The sequence below is a fragment of the Protopterus annectens genome, chromosome 1.part0, assembly GCF_019279795.1.
Source record: "Protopterus annectens isolate FY-2018-M chromosome 1.part0, PAN1.0, whole genome shotgun sequence".
In the NCBI taxonomy this organism is placed as follows: Eukaryota; Metazoa; Chordata; order Ceratodontiformes; family Protopteridae; genus Protopterus; species Protopterus annectens.
Window position 1 is genome coordinate 1,057,138,843 of NC_056725.1, and position 20,788 is coordinate 1,057,159,630.

The window sequence follows — 20,788 nt, forward strand, 5'->3', positions numbered from 1 at the left end:
CTTGCATCTTTGCTAGCTGTGTGGCCCATTAATCAATTCAGGCCTTACCTGATCTGGCTTTGGATGCTTTTAATGGATTACTTTGTTATCAGTTTTGGTTTTCATGTTCTATTATTATTATTATACTGTTGACAACTATAATGATATTCAAACATGTAATAAAGATATAGTTAAATAAAACTGCACCAGTAGCTACAGCATCCTTACCTTTGCATGATGTCTGTTGTGGGCTTTATGTACTGCTGTAGTGAAATTACTGTGACAAAATGTGGCCTGTTGCACTGCAGCAATCAAAGCATTTTTCTGAACTACTTGGCATGCTAGAGCTACCTGTAGATTATCCACTCCAGACTTAGACAATAGCTGTGAAAGGAAACATAGCAAATATTATCCAAACATAGCAAATATTAACCAAAGTGTGCGTGCACGCGTACACACATACACACACACACACACACACACACACACACACACACACACACACACACACACACACACACGCAAATGCACGAGCACTTACAGCAATCTGCAGTACAATGTGAAACTCACTATCACACAAATTAATAATATTGTTAAATTACTATGGGGTAAGTAATTACTGAACTTTAATGCAAAGAACATATATGGAGATTACATACTTTTAAAACAGATTCAATAAGAAATTAATGGACCCACCATCTTTCAAGCTGGTCATGTTCTTGTTGGCATGCTCACGAGTGCAGCACAATGACAATGACTTACTGTATAACATAACCTGGCAACTTTTTCCCATTACATAAGCAAAGTGAGGAGCCATAGCAGAATATTAATACACCTTCATAGTGAGAAGCCGCAATAGAATATTAATAATAATGTTCTCAATCTAAGGGCAAATGAGATGAAAAACATGAAGCTGATGGCTGGGTACTTGAATCAGTGATAAGGATATTCCAATAACACAAAGAATTATTGTGAGAATATACAGTTTTGAGGCACGGGGCCTGATTTGCAAGGGATACTGCAAGGTGCACGCAAGGCATGAATCTTGCGGTAACCATTTCTGATTCAGAAACAGCCCTACCATGGTTCTGCAATGCAAAGATATGCAATACCATATGGGCTACCTCTGCAGCCATGCTACATGCTAATGAGGCATTCTGGGAGAGAGGCTTAAGCTTATTAGATATGAGCTTTCCCTTGGAACTGCCTGTGGGAAGGTAGTTACACAGCTAAGCAATTCAGAGAATTGCTCAGCTGTGTAACTTAGCCTAGACAGTCCTGGCCACTCAAGGAAATGAACACACTCAATAGGCCATGTTCATCCATTGTGGTACAGTTAAGTGCAAGGGAATTTAGTGATTAGGCAGCATACCTCTCAACTGTCCCTGGTTTTGATTCAGATTTTAGCTCCTTTTTAATCCCTCCTAAAACTGATGACTTTTGGTGGAAAGGTGGTGAATTATACTTAAAAGTTATAGACTTCTTTTAATTCAGAAAATATATATTAATTCACATTTTTCTGTTAATGGCTAAGTTAACAGCACTAATATTTTAAAGGTGTCTCTGATTGTCCTTGATTTTTTGGGGGATTTGTCCCTGATTAGTGAGGTAGTGTTAGGGTGTGTGTGTGTGTGATTGTCTGAGAGGTTGCAGTGGGGAGTTCCATTGTGTGTGCGTGCACGTGTGTGTGTGTTTGGTGGGGGACGGTGGCTGTTATACATCTGCACAATCCTAAACTAATGAGTGAAGCCTGAACATTGGTCTGGTGGGAGGGAGGAGGAACCACTAGCCACCAGGGATAATGTCAAAAGAAAAGGGAGAAGGGAGAGGGGATGGTGCCACTAGTCATCAGGGATAGTTTTAATGACATGGGACCAGGTAAGAATATTAGTCACCATAGAGGACCTTTATCATGTCTTAATGGCATTTACACATAACATGTGTTGGGGAGAACCACTAACCACCAGGGAGAACTTTTACCTCATGGACCAGAAGACACCAGGGAGAAAGTACAGTTTGTGTAAGTAATCTTACCTTAACAGCAGATGTTGAAATGATCACTGCAGTAGCCTAAGCTATGCAGGTTATATCCTGCTAAGGATATAGCAGCCGGTCAGCTTTCAAAGCATCAGAACACCTTCCATGCACCCAAAATATTAGCCCAATCTAAGCTAACTAAAAATTAGGTTTGAGTGCCAAATCCTTCAGAGCTTTTGTGCTGACAGAAAGAGAAAGGGAGACTAAAATCTTCAGAAATTCAATGCTAGGAAAATAATAATAATACTAATTTTCCACACTCTAGCATAAAAAATACAAAATTAAAGGGTAACAAAAACAAAAAAAAAAGTGGTCACCCTAATATGTCACAATATTTAATAAAAAATGAATGCATTCTACAGTAATACTAAAATTTCTTTAGATCTGATGAAGTTCTAGTAATACTGTGACACATCCTGGCAAACACTTTTTTGCTTTTATTAATGTTTGTGTGGCATGGTTGGCATTTAGATTTGTGATTAACAAAAATAAAAGGGATAGAGGGAGGGAGCTAATTTTACAGCAGTGATCATTCAAACATCTATTGTTACGGTAAGTTTACTAAGACAACTGTTCTACATTCTATATATGGATCACTGCTGCAGTAGCCTATGCTATATGGGAAGATTACCATAGCTAAATTTAGACAGATCTGGAGGAAGAAGGATGATGCTCCAGGAGCCCCAGGAGAAAGGTCCTAGCAAAGCTGGTCCTAGAACTACAAGAAGAATCTAGCTTGTACTGCTTTGTAAAAGTGTGTACAGAGTGCCGAGTTTCTACTTGTAGGACGCTTCTAGAATCCAACCCTTTCCAAAAAGCTACAGATGAAGCCAAGGCTCTGATAGAATGAATCTTGGCTCTGCCTGGAATAGTTTTGTTGTGGTGGGTGTAGCATGAGACAACCATTGGAAATGGTCTAGTTTAATACAGGTTATCCTTTTTTCTTACCTTCACAAGGCATGAACAACTGATCAGAAGTGCTGAAAGATTTTGTTCTGCCAAGATACTGAGCTGTCTGTGGACATCCAGGGTCTGGAGTATCCTTTCTCCCTAATTTCTAGGCTCTGGAAAGAAGAAAGGGAGATGGATACCTTGGCTTATGGTAAACTTAGATACCACTTTAGGCATAAATGAAGGATTAGTCCTTAAGGAAACCTATCTTTGAGAAAAATGAGATAAAGTTGAGCCATCATGAAAGAATGCAATTCAGATACTCTTCTTGCAGAAGTCAGAGCAATAAATAAGACTGTTTTAATTGTCAAAAACCTCAAGTCAGCCTGATGAGCTGGTTACAATGGGGCAAGATAAAGTTTTCCCATTTACTAATACATGATTTTCAAGTAGCAGGTTTTCTTGCCTCCATTAATACCTTCTGCGTGTCCTCAGAAAAAAGGTCCCTAAAAGGTATAAAAACTCTGTCATCCAGGAAATCATTTACAGTTTGGGGTCAGGATTTATGAAGCACCCCTGGTCTTGTGTGAGTAAATTCAGTCTGTGAAGATGCTTGTGGTTGGAATGTCCTTGACCATTTCCAAAAGAAGGGAACAGTGTCTCATCTAGGCCAGAAAGGAATTACCACAATGATTTATGGAGGATCCTTCTAAATCTTCAAAATGACTCTGGATATTAGTGGAAAGGGTGGAAAAGCATGCAATAATATTCATGTACAAGAAAAATAAAATCTACCTGTCTTCCAGATCTTCTTACATGGAATCCTGAAGAAGAATTTTGCCAACTGATTGCTGTGAGCACAAGCAAAAGATCTATATGAGGTGCTTCACACAGCTGGATAAAATCTTGGAAGACCTGCTAATTCAGTTGCCATTTGTGAGGGTCTATCCTGGTCCTGCTCAGCTTCTCTGCCACACAGTTTTGCTCTGATGGCATGTAAAATGTGAGACTGTGCTGAAAAGGTTTATTCCAACCTACCATGGCTAGTCTGCACAGAGGGTACGATCTGGTTTGGTCTTGCTTGTTTATTTGCCACATCAGTGGTATTGTCTGTAAATACTTGTAGAGGTGATGGGTACCACAGATGATTTAGAGAGATTTGAAAGCATTTATATGAGTTAACATCTCTTATGCTTATGTGTTTTGATCCATCTGTTTTTGTTTCAAAGTCTGGGCACTTTTATTCTCATTGACACTGCTCCCCAAGCAAAGTCTGATGTGTCTGTTGTGACCAAGTGTACTGGAATATGAAAGGAGAATGGAATACATGGATTCTAAGATATTTAGTATCTCCACCACAAAATCTCCCTTTTCACAAACTAAAAAACTAAAATGTCATGAGTTGTTGATGCTGAGCTACAAAGACTTCAGGTACCATTGGATTTTTCTCATATGGAGTCTTGAAATAGGTATCATGAGGTAATAGTTTTGGTGTCATTTGAAGGGGGTTCAATATTTGTCAGCATGCACTGATATGATTGATTGGCTACTTCACCAGGGATGGCCTGCATCCTTCCCCACTAGGGTTTTGATTATTGGCACAGACATTATCCACCCCATTAGTACCTTTTATGAGAAATGCCAGTCAGATAAACCAGGAACATAACAAAACAAACAAAGAGAAATATGAAAGTGTTACTGGTATAAACCACCAACATATTAAAACAAGCAAAGGAAAATATGAAGTTGTTAACGGTCAATGCTAGAAGCCTAAACAAGAAAATCCACTCCCTAAAGTCCTTCTCACCCTGGAGGATGTTGGCATTTTTGTTGTGAATGAGACATAGTTTAAAATGGTGAAGAGCATTCTCTATGTGCAGGGCCATAATGCCTTCTATGCATTTAGACCCCCTAATTTGCAATAGGGGCAAAATGCCTCAATCTTCATCCAGAAAAGACTCACATCAAGGCTGGTAAAGCAGCATGATTCAATAGAGCTTCTTCATGTCCAAATAACCATCAGAAAGGTCTAGTACCATATATTAGTATTAGCTAGCAATAAAACTCCTTCTATGAATCAAGCAAGCTACAACTCCAATCTACAAGTACTACAATCACTCATTATTAAATCCAATACCATTTTCCTAGGTGATCTAAATTATTTATCTACACAGAGTGGGAAAACCTACACCGCCACTACTGCACTGCTACAGAGATTCCAGGACTTTGTCAATACAAACACCCTGGAACAATTAGTAGGTGACCCACTATAGGGAAAAACAACTTGGATTCTGTCTTTACTAATATGGGGGCATCTTATATCACACCTTGTGCATCTTTGTCACTTGTTAGGTCTGACCATAAAGCCATCTCCATTGAAATTAAATGAAAACCAGAGATACCTTTCACACAAAGGTACATTTAGAAATTCTTCTAAGACAAACTACCTACTCCTATGTGATAAATTTGCAAGCTTCAAATCCCCCCACTAAATATGCACAAAAGTACACCACCACATTATACTAGCATGTAAACAGCTACACAGATACATCTGTACCCTCTAGAAACAAGCACAGGGCAAACCACAGAAACAAACTCAGATGGTAGGACCATAATATTAACAAGCTTTGCAGTAAAAGGAAGAGAATTTCATCCCAAAGCAGGAACAGTAATTCCCAGAATGCTAGAGCACCTGTCACTGAAATAAAGAAACAACTCAGGAGCTTAATAAAATCCACCAAAGCCAAGTTTGTGGCTAAAATAGCTGATCCATGTCATTAGACTGCTTTTTGAATGCCAAGTGCCATAACATCAACAGTCAGAAAGTCGATCACAAAAATAAAACAGACAGAATCAGTTCTTTTTGAAGGGAGCAAGTCCCCTGCACTGCCCCCTGCTAAGTATATAAACTACCTCCAAGATTACACTATGTCATGGAAAGGACCAATTTCTCGATCCCCTATATATACCATGATCACACAATACAGGGTCCCATTTATTCAGCTTATAGGGTTCTAAGTTCTGACACTCAACATTTATGTCAGTTGACATATTGTCCTAAAATATCTACCCAAGGCCTTTTTTAGTTATGTTCATAATCTCAAAAGCACAACACAACAAAGTGCTGTGCTGATTTTGAACAATGTTGCCTGTACTGAGTCCGAAGACATAGCCATCCTACTGGCCAATAAATTCAGCTTTAACTTTATCCCTCTCTCCCTTTCATCTGTTCCTCAAGATAAACCTGAAACTTGCTCACCTCCAGCTATCACACAATACAAAGTCCTAAAAGTGCTATCAAAAGCTAAAAATACTGCATCAGTGGGTCTTGACAATATCACTGGATGCATCTTATATAGCATGAAGCACAATTTAGCCATTCTCCTATCTACACTGTTCAACTTCAGCCTCCATACAAATTTTGTACCTAGTTAATGAAGAACAGCTACAGTCAGTCCCTACAGACCAAGAAAATTAAAGATCCATAAGTCTCTCAAGGCTAACATGGAAAGCCATGGAAATGCTTACCATAGAACTAATCAATTAGGACACAGGGAGCCTTCAAAGACTGGATGCACCTCAGTCCGTATTTGTCAAGGGCAGGTCATGCTTACTTAACCTGGTGGACTTTTTTTGAAAAAGTCACCAAAGTAATGGATGAAGTTAAAACAGTACAGCACATACCCCAACTTGGCCAAACATTTTGGCACACTCTCCCACTAAGGTGTAGTGGAAAAGTTAAATAAATACAAGCAACAAATGGAACGCCGAGATAGATACCTTATTAAAAGGACACAAGGCTCAAACAGTATGTCCTTTAAGGACAAACTCAAAATCCTGTTACTATACTTGGTATCCTACAGACTGCTAACAGATGACTGGTGTCTGGCACAGATGTCATGCTCTGACCCAATACTGATGGCATTACTGCACATCAGCAAGCCATATGGCATCAGAAATACTTAGTATATGAATATAAACTTCTTCTGAAACATCAACAGAACAGTTTGGAAGGTCATGTTTATCTCACAGAGGATACTGCTGCTATGGAACAGACTCCACATCCATTTAAAATAAAGATCATCCCTGTCCATATTCAACTGCAACTTGGATCTCTGAATGAGAAACAGAAAATGTATCCCAGGACTGCCTCCTGTACCATTAACAGACAGAGGCAGCTCCTAAATACTTTATCACATGCATGAATCCCCTCATGGGTCTCCTCAAATTATCAGTGGTATGATCCCAGTTATTCTCACTAGGGATAATATATAACTATTAACCATGGGATGGGTAAGGTCAATCTGTCACCACATGTGATAGTTTACTTCAAGCACCAAAATAAGAATTGGCTTTAAATGGCCTGCAAGGGCAGCTATCCTAGTACTTACCTATGAGACTATGAGTATCAGAGATGCCATAAGACCCATAATCCTGAGGAATTCCCTTGCTGGGACTTTTGTTTTGTGGAAAAACTGGGGAATAGATCTCTAAAGAAAAACTCATTAAGTCAAGGTATTGGAGACACCCCAGGAAGGCAATCCTGTATGGAGATTAAACAAGACTTTTGGATGTTCTTCTGAAACCCCCCAATCTGTGCTGGAAATATTTCACCCAATTGACAGATTTCCAACTCTTTGAAAAAGACTCTGCAAAGATAAGCAAGTTGTCTAAATAAGGAAAATATATACATTTCTTGCAGTGTGATGCAGGTTATCACTGGAGCTAGACACTTTGTAAATACTCTTGAGGCAGAGGATAACCCAAAGGGTAATGCAGGGAACTGAAAACATATCCCAGGCGCAGAAAACCTTAAAATAAATCCGAAATTTGGAGCTATAGAAATGTGATGATAAGCATCTTTTAAACCTTGAATCACCGAAAAACTTAAATTGGGAATAAGAGGTAACAGGTTGTGAACAGATAACATTTCAAACAGGGGAACTGTCACAAAATGGTTTAAAAAGAAAGAATCTAGAACTGGTCTCCAAGAAGCTTTTTCCTTTGGTATCAGGAACATTCTTAAATAAAAACCTTCTCCTGTCTGGGGGGGCAGGGGGTGGGGGGCTTTTCTATCATGCTCTGTGTCAGCAAATCCCAAATGATGGGTGAAAAAAGAGAAGTCTGATATGACTGATAAGAAGGTTCATAGGTAGGTACTAGGCTATTGGCCCTGGGGTCTATATAAGCCTAACCAAAAAGGTTCCCTGGCTTTCGTCACCCAAGAAAATTATTTTCCTGTGCCCCTGGTAAGCAGTGCTGCAGAAGTGATCCCCAGGGTGAATTTTCTATTTCCCATCCAGTTGTCAAGGTTTTTCTTAAAAAGGGCCAATGAGGAGCTTTGCTTGACATGAATGGGTAGTTTGTTCCAGAGTATGGGAAGTCTCTGGGACAGGAATCTATCCCTCCAGCATGTTCTGTTAATTATGGTGACAAGGTTTACATCCCTGGAGCAAGTGGTTCGGACAGACTGCGATTTCTTTAAGTACAGCATGTCCAACAGCTCTGGGTTTGACATAGCTTTGTATGTTAGGCAGAGATGGCCTCTGAATAGGTGATATGCGATGGAGTAGAGCTGGAGTTTTTTGAGACAGTCTGCATATGGCATATGTTTGAGGCCAGTAATCCTCTTAGTGAGGTATTTCTATGGCTTTTCCAATTGTTGTAGGTGTCTTGTGAGATACATGCCAAATGGGGCATTGTACTCTATAATGGGTCTGATGAGGGATAAATAGAGAGGAACAATGACCTCCTTTTTTGTAGAGTAGAACCCTTTTGTGATGAGGTGTGCCACATAGAAGGATTTCCTGACTACTGTGGTGATGTGGTTATCAAAGGAGAGACTACTGTCCACCTGTGTCCCGAGGTCTCTTATCACACTTTCAGTGTTTAGTGAGCTACCGTCTATGTGGTAGTTCATGGGTACCAAGTTTTTCCCAAAAGGGATGACATTGCACTTCTTGGCATTGAGTTTGAGGCCATGACTTTATCACCAAGCATCTGTCTCTGTGAGGCCCTTTTGTAGAATGTCTACATCATTAGGTGATTCTGTTATGGCTCCCAGTTTGCAGTCATCTGTGAACTTTGTTAGCCAAAGACCTTCTGTGTTGGCTTGCACTTCAGAGAAGTAGATTCTGAACAGGAGAGGACCCAGGACCGAACCCTGTGGTACTACACTCTTCACTGGTCTGAAGTCGGACTTGGAGTAGGCTACTTTTACTTTGTGGGTTCTGTCATTGAGCCAGTTGGCTTCCCATCTTTTGACATAGGGATTTATGTCCAGTTTAGCGAGTTTATCTACAATTCCAGAGTGGGGGGTGGTATTGAAAGCCTTGGCGAGGTCAAGATAGGCTGTGTGCACTACCTTGCCCTCGTCTATGGCTCTAGTGACTGCTTCAAAGAAGTCAATCAGGTTTAGTAGACATGATCTACCTTTTACAAACCCAAACTGGGTGGGGTCCAGGGTACGAAGGTTACATATGTCTTTGTTTATAAGCTCCAAGATGATATGTCTCATGGCCTTGCAGACCGGGCTCGTCAGGCTAATGGGGTGGTAGTTTCTGGGGTCCGTGATGGCACCCCTTTTGTGGAGTGGGATAACCGTCACTGTGCGCCATTCAGTAGGCACATAGCTTGAGGTGAGGCTATGATTGAACATGGTACTTAGGTCGGGTGCCAGTTCATTCTGTAGTTCGTGCAATGTGCAGCCTAGGATGTTGTCTGATCCCATGGATGCTTATTTCTTGGCTTTGGAGAGTGCAGTCTTTACTTGAACATCCATGATTACAGGGGTTTTGCATTCTTCTGGTATTAAGATGGGCCCTTTGGAGGGTCAGGGAGGTAAAGTTAGCACTGAACATATCTGCCAGGATGTTGGCAATATCGGTTGGTTCTGTATATTTAGTGCCATTGTGCTGTAGCTCAGAGCAGGTCTGATTGTTGCCATTGAGATTTTTGACATAGCTGTAGAATGCTTTGTGGATGTCTTTGGAATCAGTGTCGATTTTATTTTCATAATTGGCTTTGGAGGATTTTATGAGCAATCGTACCTCTATTTTCCATCTGCATGGGTGTTGTAAAGTTTGCCACTTCTGTCTTAAGAAGCATGAAGTTGGCTTTGGAGTAGTTTTTGATGGTGGTTTCCTTAATGGGGGGGTGGGATATGTATGTCTAGGGTGATTAGCTTGTGGTCAGATCTGACCAGCGAGGAGTTGACCTCAGGCATGGAACATCAGTTACCCATATTGGTAATGACCAGGTCCAGGAAATTGCTGCCCCTGGTCGGGGTGTGGACAAGCTGATCCAAGGCAGAATTTATGAATTCCAGAAAATGTTGAGCGAATGAGTTGGTACATGAGTAGTTTCCCAGTTGACGGTGAGGTAGTTTAAATCGCCCATAATTAAGGTATTGGGTTGTACCTTAATATTTTCCAGTATCTGAAGAAATGAAGGGTGGGAATCCTGGGGCATAGTGGGGGATCTGTAACAACCTACAACATGGAATGCAGTCTTGCCCAGTGTTAGTTGCACTTGGATAATTTTGGATGTATTACGTTGAGCAACTAGCCTGGTGGTGTGGATATTCTTAATGAATATGGACATGCCCCCACCGTTAGTGTTTCGGTCCAGGTTAGGTGGCCGAAAGGTGTGGTATGAATTATAGCCTGGTAATGCAGGGGTGCTCTCTGGAGCCTTGAACCAGGTGTCTGTCACTGTACAGATGTCGATGTTCTCCATTTTAAGGAGAAGGGATCCCTTGAAAGGCAGGAAAAGTTTCCTACTGCCACCTGTATTTGTAGTGAATCACTTTCAAAACCCATTTGTCTGAGACTATCTGTTGCCAAAGACTGAAATGGAGAATCAGACTTTTGGGAAGGTTAAAAAGTTTACCAGAGTATATGCATGTGTTTTTGTGTGTATGTGTGCATATCTCTGTGTGTGTGCAGATATTCTGGAGAGTCTTTTAGACTTGTTAGACTGCCCTTTATACTGGATGACTTCTCTCTTCTTGATGCCTCCCTGCGACATTTTTTAATATTATTGAGGTAGCATTAAACCCCTTGCCAAACTTCAAAAAAGAAGGCTGAAAATCTGGGAAAATCCCTGAATAAGCTTGCCTCTCTGATCACACTTTTTGAGGACCTCTACAGCAGATCATCTAAAGACTAGCTCTCTCTCTAAGGGAGAACTCGTTTTCAGATTTAACATCCTCAGGAAGGTTCTGAGTATGCAACCAAATGAATCTCTTTATAATAGTTCTAGTAGCAGGAGCCCTGGTGGCATCAGCTGAATCATAAACATATTTCAAAGACTGGGTAGCAACTTAAGACACAGAAGATTATGCAAAGATACTTCTTCCTCAGATGAGAGAAAATAAGCCATAATGTTCCACATATTCTCAAAAGAGGAAAGTATAAACTAACATATGACAATTAAGACTTCTAAAAAATAACTGTTTCAGAAGGAAATACTTTCCCCCTAAATCTGTCAATAGCTTTCCTGTCCTTTTCAAAAGAAGAGGAATTGGCATTAACCAACTGTTTAGCACCAGCATCTAAGTTCATCACATAAATCACTGCTGGGTTTGATGAGGATTAGAAAATAGAAACTTCTAAGACTGAGGAACGTTATACAATCTGTCTGCCTTCTTAGGGGCAGAAGGCTTGCTGTCAGCCAAGTTACAGGCTATAAAAAACAAATTCTCCAGTGCTGGAAGAACAGGAGGGACTAGAGGAAGTTCAGGAAATTCCAGTTACAGTAAATCATAAAATTTCTTAAGAGACAGTGGAATATTATTATGCTCCCCACTGAAACAATTGATCCATTCTGGAGACTGTTTTAGAAAAAGGAAATCCTTTGAATGGACTGTCAGAAGCCACACTGCCCTCAGAATCTGAATCAGAAACCTGAAAAGAAGAAGAAAAAAAAAGTCCTCAGAAAATGAAGAATCTTTTTTTCTTTTATTAGAAACACAAGAACTGGCAGGGTTCACAGCCAGAACTAAACCCTGAGCTATGTCAACTCTATCTAGTCCAAAGCAACTGAGACAGAACATCTTGGAGTCAGTTATGACCTCCCAGGGCATCGACAATGACTTCTCTGCTTCAAGACCATTTGAGATCCAATGTTACCAGAGTTAAACAAATAATACGAGACACTGTCAGAGTCAAAGACGACCATGCTATTGGCTACGAAGCAGTAAGTCCATGGGAAGAACTGAGTCCGAGGTCTACCTTATACTCTGGTTGCATGCAGACCACTATACAAGGATATGAAATGGCTTACTTATACTACAAATTTCATGATAGCCTCTAGAAAGACTCCCCTGTGTGAATGGTCGACTGGTCTAATGTCTGTACATTGCTGAATCTGTGATGTGCAAGTGTAAGGAAGTGACAGCTGCTACAGCAATATCAACACCGAAAGGTTGGATCAGTGAAACAGATACCAAAACAGGGGCTGTATGGACAGTTTCCAACCCTCCAGAAGCAAGATATGCAGGGAGGACCCCCATCTGAATAAATCTGCATCCTCAAAAACTTCATCATCCTGTCCATCCTATGAAAGGATTTTTCAGCTTACTGGTTTCAGAGAAAATCAAGATTTCAAAGGTTGGAGGAGTGGGTAGGCAATCAGATTTGAATAGGCTATGATGAAGGTGTCAGATCAGGAGATCTTGGAAGCTTCAGCCCCAGACCCAAGGTTGCTGAAGGGTTGGGAAATCTCTTTCAGAGATCTTTCTCTTGAGGTTTATCCTTCTACAAAGACTTTTCTTTATCCTTATTAAGACTCCTTTTTCCCTTCTTTGTTCTTATCCCTTGCTTTGTCTCCCTTACTTTTCCCCTCAACTTCTTGCTGGAGGGAGAGCTTGAGAGAGGAGACCAATTCCACCACTGTGGCTAGGAGAAGGCAACTCATACCTATTGTCTGAAAGAGCCAAATGCCCAAAAGCCAGACACAGAGAACAATGCTTAAGTGTGAAGTTCCCAGGCAATAGACACACTTAAAATGTGGGTTTTGAGGAGAATTTTATGACCATAAGCAGTACATTTCTTAAAACCTGAGGCATTGTTGGACATATCGGGTACAAGAAGTAAGTCAAACACCTATAGAAAAAAATATGGCAAACACCAAAAAACTACAACTACAGATATCCAACACCAAAATACAACAAAATATACCACAAACTAACAACAGATATCTAATCCACAAAAAAGGCTTATTTATTTATTTATTTGTATATATTTTTAGTGGGAAGAAAAAGGCAGGAATGAAGAAGATCAACCTTGAAGAAAGGAAAAGAAAACTAAGACCTTAGCTTAAAAATTAGAAACACAGAAAGAACTAGAAGCAGGTTGAAAAAAAAATTAAAAAAATCATTTTCATGAAAAAAATAGATAAGCCAAATCACTGAGCTAAAGGACCACATCTGAGTGTATGAGCAGAAAAAGAGATCTGAGGAATTGTGATTACAGAGGGGAATTATGGGTAAAAGACCTGAGCCTTGGATCTAAAGGTCTGAAAGCTGCCATATTAGGATCTGTATGGATCCGATTTCCCATCAGCTGAGGTGGATGGAAGAGACAACATTGGATCTCAATGTGTTTAATATAGCATTTGATTTATCTTGATATATACTCACTGCTGCTGTTACCATTATCAACACCCCTTGTGCGATTGTTTGTATTAGAGACAAGCAGAAGAATAAGAAGGCTTTTTTAAACTGTAACAGACAAACAATGGAATGCAGTTTTGATTTAAGATTGAATGAAAAATTCTAAACAAAGGGGGATTGAATAGGTGAACATTATGTAGTCAAAAAAGTCCCATAGTTACTGTCTCTAATAATAAACACAAAATAATGAGATATTGTTCAAACCTTTGAGAAACTCTCCTAGAATGCAAGTATAATGTGTAACCTCATTTGTGACAATACCCAACCTGGGCTTTAAATCTAATATAATATGCTACAATTTTTAAAAATGTTGATAGAATGTATAACAGGGTAGTCAAAAAAACTAATATCAAAAAGACAACATATGTTATGATGTTATGTGATGACAAAAATTATGCAGGTATAAAGATCTTACAAGTCTGACAATGATTTTCTTTAGAGTGCAAAGGTTATATGGTACATTTCAAGTAGCCAGTTTTTTTCTTTCACGATTTGGCAAATGTTTCACATCTTTGTGATTTTTATAGAAAATATAATTGTACATTGGGATGGGCAATGCCAAAATGTTTAAAGTTCTAATAGATCAGAGCTTTTTTTTTTGATTTTCTCAAAAAAAGTTTGAGTTGGTGTGTGTGTGTGTGTGTGTGTGTGTGTGTGTGTGTGTGTGTGTGTGTGTGTGTGTGTCTACTAGAGAAGGGCACTGGTCAGTACTGACTAATTTCAGGCTCTGCCCAGGTGAACTACAAAATGTTTCACAAACAAAAAATGCAGAAATATAAGCAATAATACAGACTAATTACATAGAAAAAATATACAGTTATATGCATTGTAGTCAACAAGCACAGTGCAATATACAATACATACATTAGTTTCTAAAGTGGGTCAGTCTTCAATAAATCTTGAGATGGGAGAAGAAACTTGGAAAGGACATAGGGGGAGTGTGTTAGGTGATATGTCCTGTGTTGAAGCAGTGGCATTTAGATTTAATGAAGATGTGGTTCTGGAGTTGCATTCTGCAAGTGAATGGTATGAACTAAAGTACTTGTTTGCCCTAAGTCTTATGATTTATTTTTTTAGAAATTCATTGCATCAAGGAATGGTGATTGTGAATGCAAGAGCGTTATCCATTCCAAGGTCTAACCTACACTCTGGTTGCATGCAGACCACTATACAAGGATCTGGAATTGCTTACTTATACTGCAACATGCAAGTTTCATGACAGCCTCTGGCAATACTCCCTTGTGTGAATGGTCAACTGAGCAATGTCTGTACAATGCTGAATCTGTAAGGTAGTGACAGCTACTACAGAAATGGAAGGCCTTCTGTAATATGCTCAGTAATATTTATAATGTTCAGTTAAAATCACTGAAGAAGCAGTAAGACAGCCTCAGAAAAGCTAAACTCTTCAGTATGAAATACTCTAGAAACATAGGGTTTACAATAAAGCCTGATGGCCAGAAACATTAAGGAGCCTTCAAATATGCCAAACAACATGAAAGCAAATGGTAGATATTTTACACAGACAACCCATTCAGTACAAACTGTAAGAAAGACTCAACCAAGATAGAGTCTTCACTGTATAATACTTTAAATCTCCAGTTTTACAGGCCCATATGATATATGCAAATGACCCTAAAGGGCATACTAGTGTTTCAGCTATGTGGTATGTGAATGACCAGGACTTTTTTCTTTTTGAGTCATTATCAGTACATTCAGACACACAAAAAAAAACAAATCCCACCAACTGTAGACATGCCAGTTTCCAGACTTTTTGTGACCTTGTCAGTAGACCATAAGTGGTTTGTTTGACTCTGCTCTAGAAACACAGGGCTTAAAACCAAACCTGTTGCCCATAAACATTAAAGTACCTGCAAAATACCTCAAACAATATCTAAGCAAATGATAAAATGGTTACATAGACAAACCTTTCAGTAAAAACTGCAAAAAAGACTCGTACAATATAAATGGAAAGAGTAGAAAGGTAATACAGACATACCACTCTGAATGCCTGTGACTTCTTCAGTACATTCAGGACAATGAAGCCAAACCCCAGCAGCTGCAGAGATGACATGTTTCGGACTTTTTTTGGCCTTGTCAGTACAGTATAAGTGAATTGTTTTGGCCATACTCAAGAAACAAAGGGCTTAAAACCAAGCTCGATACCTATAAACATAAAGTTACCCGCTAAATATCTCACACAACAGCCAAGCAAAGAGTTAATAGGTTACACAAACAAACCATTCAGTAAAAATTGCAAGAAAGCCCCATCCAAGCTAGAATCTTCACTGAGGAATAACTTAAACCTCCTGCAGTGGAGACCTATGGGATATATTCAAATGACCTCTTATAGCCATACTAGTGTTTGAGCTACATGGCTTCTGAATGACATTAACGTTTTTACTTTTTAACTCTTTATGAGTACATTCAAGCTAATAAAGTCAAACCCAACAGCTGTAGTCATGTTTCATACTTTTTGTGACTTTGGCATAAGTGGATTGTTTGACTGTACTCTAGAAGCACAAGGCTTAAAACCAAGCCTGATGCCCATAAACATTAAGGAGCTTACAACATATACCAAACATCCATACAATGGGCAAAAAAGGTATTTCCCCACTTTTGCTCTCCAAACTAACAGTCAAGACACCTACTTACTTGTTCTTTGGCTCGTGCAGATAATTGTATCATTAAACAGGCTTCCTTTTGAATTAGCCATTGGCGATTCAGCTTTTTCAAAAATAGCCAGCTTGCTGGAATCAGCTGCCAGCTAAGATTAAAAATCAGAAGACACTACACAGATTTCAAGCTAAGCACAGGGTGTACCTTTTAACACACTGCTAACACAATTATGCACATCTAATCTGTTGGAAAAAAAACACAACAAATACTTAACTGTAAATATGTATACATGCTTATATAGTAATCTTTCTTATCTTGTAACTGCTAATATTTTATAACCATGCAGTGTCTGCACAGTGAGTTTTTCCATTTGTTTACCAAATATTTTGAATATCATGAATTATATAAACGATGCGTTTTTCAATCTCCCTGTACATATGCACCTATAATGTTCTCCCATGTTGTGTACTTTAGCCTGAAACTTGCCAGTTAAATAACTTATTAAAATACCAGCCCGCTTACTCAGTAAAAATGCAAGTGAAAAAAAAAAAAAAACTACATCTATTCAGAGGGTGACATACAGATGACAGATAAATTAATCATGGCATGTAGAGAATGTTGGGAGTTGGTATAATGGTTAAAGTTTTACCTCCTAAACACCAGGTACAGGCTTTAATTTTCATCTTTGATAGGACAATTGGTAGAATGTATAACAGGGTAGTCAAAAAAAATAATATCTAAAAGACAACATATGTTACGATGTTATGTGATGCCCACAAAGACAGTCAGCTAGCCCAGTACTTGTCAATCACAATGATGAAAGTGAACAAGAGCAAATATGAAACGAGTTCTTGTACTCCTTTTGCAACTGAGATGGAACTCTCGCACTTCTTTCTACTGATATTTGGAAATAAATGCTTCATTCAGTCAGTGTCTTAATAGTTTCTAAGGCTGCAACCTTAAATCAAATGATTCCATCACAACCAGGAATGTATATTATTTTTCTGCACAAGCTTCAGTCTTTGCAAGCAATAGATAGCTTTCTGGTTCAGTAATTTCTCAGAGTGAGGCTTTCCATTAAGCATTTTTGTATTGCCCATATCAGTATTCTTGGACTTCTTGGCTACCACTTGCAAACTGAATGTAGATAAGAAAATGTTCTGTATTACAGTCATGTCTAGGTTTATGTCTAGGTTTATTTAAGTTAGGATATATAGAATTATTATGGTTTGTTAACTAGGTACTTTGTTAGGATGAATAAAGCAACTAGATCATCTTATGTAGCTCTTTGAAGTTACACACATAATAGTAAGAAATAACTAAAAAAACAGGAATAAATGAATATAGTCCTTTGCCATGCACAACACCATAGCAGAGTATGTCATAACAGAATATGTACTACACATCTACAGTGAACCCTTACCAATGTACATTAGTCAACATTTATTGTACAAGCTATAGATTAACAACACTATAATACACTGCAGCTTAAACAATACTGCAAATGTTCACTGTGAACACATTCGTTGTTGTGTGAGAAGTCTGAAGTCCCAAGCTGTGAAAGTCCTCCCTTACTACAGCTGGTCCTTGTGGGATTATATAGCTTTGGCTGTATGGAAAGTCGTACACCCTATGCCCAAATAGGCTAAGTGAACCAGGCTTATATTATTTACATTTTTAATTGCATTCTAGCGTGCTAGCAATATAGCTCAGTGGAGCAAGGCAATAGGTAAAACTACACTATTTACCTACATTTGATTTCCCTCATTTCCATATACTTATTGTGCAGCTAAAAGTAAACCAGTGAGCACTAACGGTCCGAACTTGTAAAACATATGCCAAAGTAAAAAACAACTAAACCGGACCAACAGGGCTGATCAGATCTGGTGAAGGGCATTGGCCTGAAAGCACTAATCTTTTATTTTGTTTTTCTTATTAAAGTTTTTACATACCTAGCCCTGTTGGTCTGGTTTGGTTCTTTTTTTTTAATTTCCATATACTTACTGTGTGACTTGGAGCAGTTCATCTAGCCATGCCAGCATTCCAAGGTATCTCTTTAAAAGGTGTACTTGTGCCAACTCATTATTACTAAGCTACCCAAAGAGGAATCATTAAAAAAGAACAACCAGTAGACAGGAAAATAAATATTTTAACTAAACAGAGCTGGGTAAGAAAAATGTAGGGTTATCTACTGTATTCTCAAAGATTTACCTGAAGAACAGTCTCCCAGGTTCGAAAACTGAATTTCCCAATCTGAAGCTCATCGATTTCCTGGATACCTAATAGTAAACTAGAGGGGATATACCTAATGGGAAATAAATAAATAAATAAATAAATAAAACAGGTTATTTTTCAGTAATACTAGATAACCATTTAAAAAGAGTTCACCCACTCCTAAGCTGAAAGAGATATAACATAGGAACATCATGTCCATATCTAACTTTTGCATGACTCCAAAAGTAAAAAATGTCACCAATTCAAAGGGTTTTGCAATTTTATAACAAACAGTTGTGTGTCTTTCTTTAAAAGGAGACTGACTTGTCACAGTTATAAATTGTCCGTATTGAATACTTATAGCCAAATAATGAAATGCTTATACTGAAAGCATGAAGTAAAAATATTTCTGTTGATGAGGCTGCACTCACAGTATTGTTTGATTTTGTGAGGAAGTCCTCTTAGCTGTGTAGATTTTTGGAATCCTCCACTTTTTATCCTCAGCTCAGCTATCCTTTCTTAAAGGGTTCATGATTACAGATATATACTCCTGCTAACATGAACAATGATGTCATGCACTATGACATAACAACATGCTCACTTCTGTACCCAACAGCTCAGCCTCATCCAATGGGTAATATTACTTTCTAAGAAAAGAAACAAAATATAAGAATATTTAAGTATGTACCTGATTTATAAGGAACACCAGCAGCAGTCTGGGGATGGAGGGAGTGTCCAAGCATAGAACAATGGTAATATGTACAAAAATAAGGTCCAAGTACAAGACAATACGTACCAAAATAAGGTATCTGCAGTTGATTCACTTGTAATTGAATCCTGATCACACAAAGCTACTTACTCAAATGGGTTCAAATTGATAACCATGGTAAATGTGTGTGGTGGGTAAGCCCCGAGGCTCTTTGCATCATCTTATCTAATGTAATACACTCCAAGTTTGTAGATTTAAACTTAGTTAATGGAATGGACTTAAAGACTCAGGATTCACTTGAAAAAGAATCAAAGATGCAAGTGAAAATCCATGTACTGAATGAGAACTCCCTCCGAGATTAAATGGTAATGTGAGCACATCTGGTATCTTTGATATCCAGAGTGCTCTGCAGGTGTTGATTGTTGGGAAGAATCCCAAGCAGCAACTGAAAAGGTCCAAAGAAACTAGAGCTGCAGAAGAGTCAAGATGTAAAAGCTGAGAAGGTCAAAATCTGTAACTCCAAAGTGCCAAAGAATGGCTAACTCCCTGAGTGACAGTAAAACCAATAGTGTTTGCTGAAGGTGTGATCTAGTGACAAAATGATAGCTACACAGATGTCAGCAACAGAGACAATTTTGAAACACTGAAAGAAGCTATACCCCCAGGTGGCGTGGTCTTTTACAGAGAATTTTTAATGGTCAGTTAATTAATGGCAAAAAACAGTTCTGTTTGCAGCAGTCCATTTGGAAAGGGTTTGATTAGCCACTGCAAGAACTCCTATCCCTGTAGCAAGGTATATGACATCTGTTCCATTCATATTTTGAATACAAGCTTAATACAACTGAATTATAATAAAGAAAAATCACAATAAATGTGCAAAACAAAAATGCAAAATCAAGAATAGAAACTAATAAATAGGACAAAATATAGAAAAAGTAAGCAATGTTGTCATCAATTTCAGATACATTTCAAATGCTTGAACACTAAACATTATTATTCTAGTATGCTGGATTAACTTCACTGTTTGCTTCCTCATTTGAGATTAAGTCCACCAACAGTGAAAAAAATAAGTCAACATAGGTCATTAAGTTTATATCCTATCAACCATAATCTATGTTGAAAACAATGTAAAGTGAAAATTTTACTTGTAGTACTATGCTCAGGAGAGTGATTCTTAAAGATATGAGGATCATAGGAGCTTACTAGGCTAACCGTCCCAGGGCCCTTACAAGCTTAGCCAAGTTCAACTCGTGTTCCCAAGGGTGTCTGGTTCAAGCAAGTGCTAAAGTCAGCACCATATGCCCCTGTCCAAGAGGGACACAAGTGGAACCCCCATGGTGAATTTCTAGTTATCCATCCAGTCATACAAAATAAGCATAAATAGAGTGAACAAGGGGCTTTGTTTAGCATGAATAGGAAGCTTGTTCCAAAGGTGGAGCACCTCTGTGAGACAAATCTGTCTCTCCACTAAGTTCTGTTGATGTCACATACTAGGTTAAGGTCCTTTGAGTGAGTGACCCATGTGCCATTTGACTTGCGAATGTGCAGACTTTCCATTAAAATCCTGGTCAGAGATTGCTCTGTAAGTAAGGTGCAGGTCACCTCTGAGCAGTCTGTATGACACAGAATAAAGTGACACTGATTTCAGTCTGTCTACATAATACAGA

The 20,788-nt window shown here is 38.7% G+C and overlaps 1 protein-coding gene across 1 annotated transcript in view; it reads right to left on the reverse strand.

Annotated features, from left to right (window-relative positions):
- Positions 1–20,788, reverse strand: part of LOC122799665 — a 1,990,791-nt gene that overhangs the window by 1,110,667 nt on the left and 859,336 nt on the right. The window contains exons 23-24 of the mRNA XM_044068913.1: positions 18,410–18,503; positions 208–363 (exon numbers count right to left, since the gene is read on the reverse strand). Of these exons, the coding sequence (XP_043924848.1) occupies positions 208–363; positions 18,410–18,503 (250 nt within the window). The remainder of the gene's footprint in view (positions 1–207; positions 364–18,409; positions 18,504–20,788) is intronic.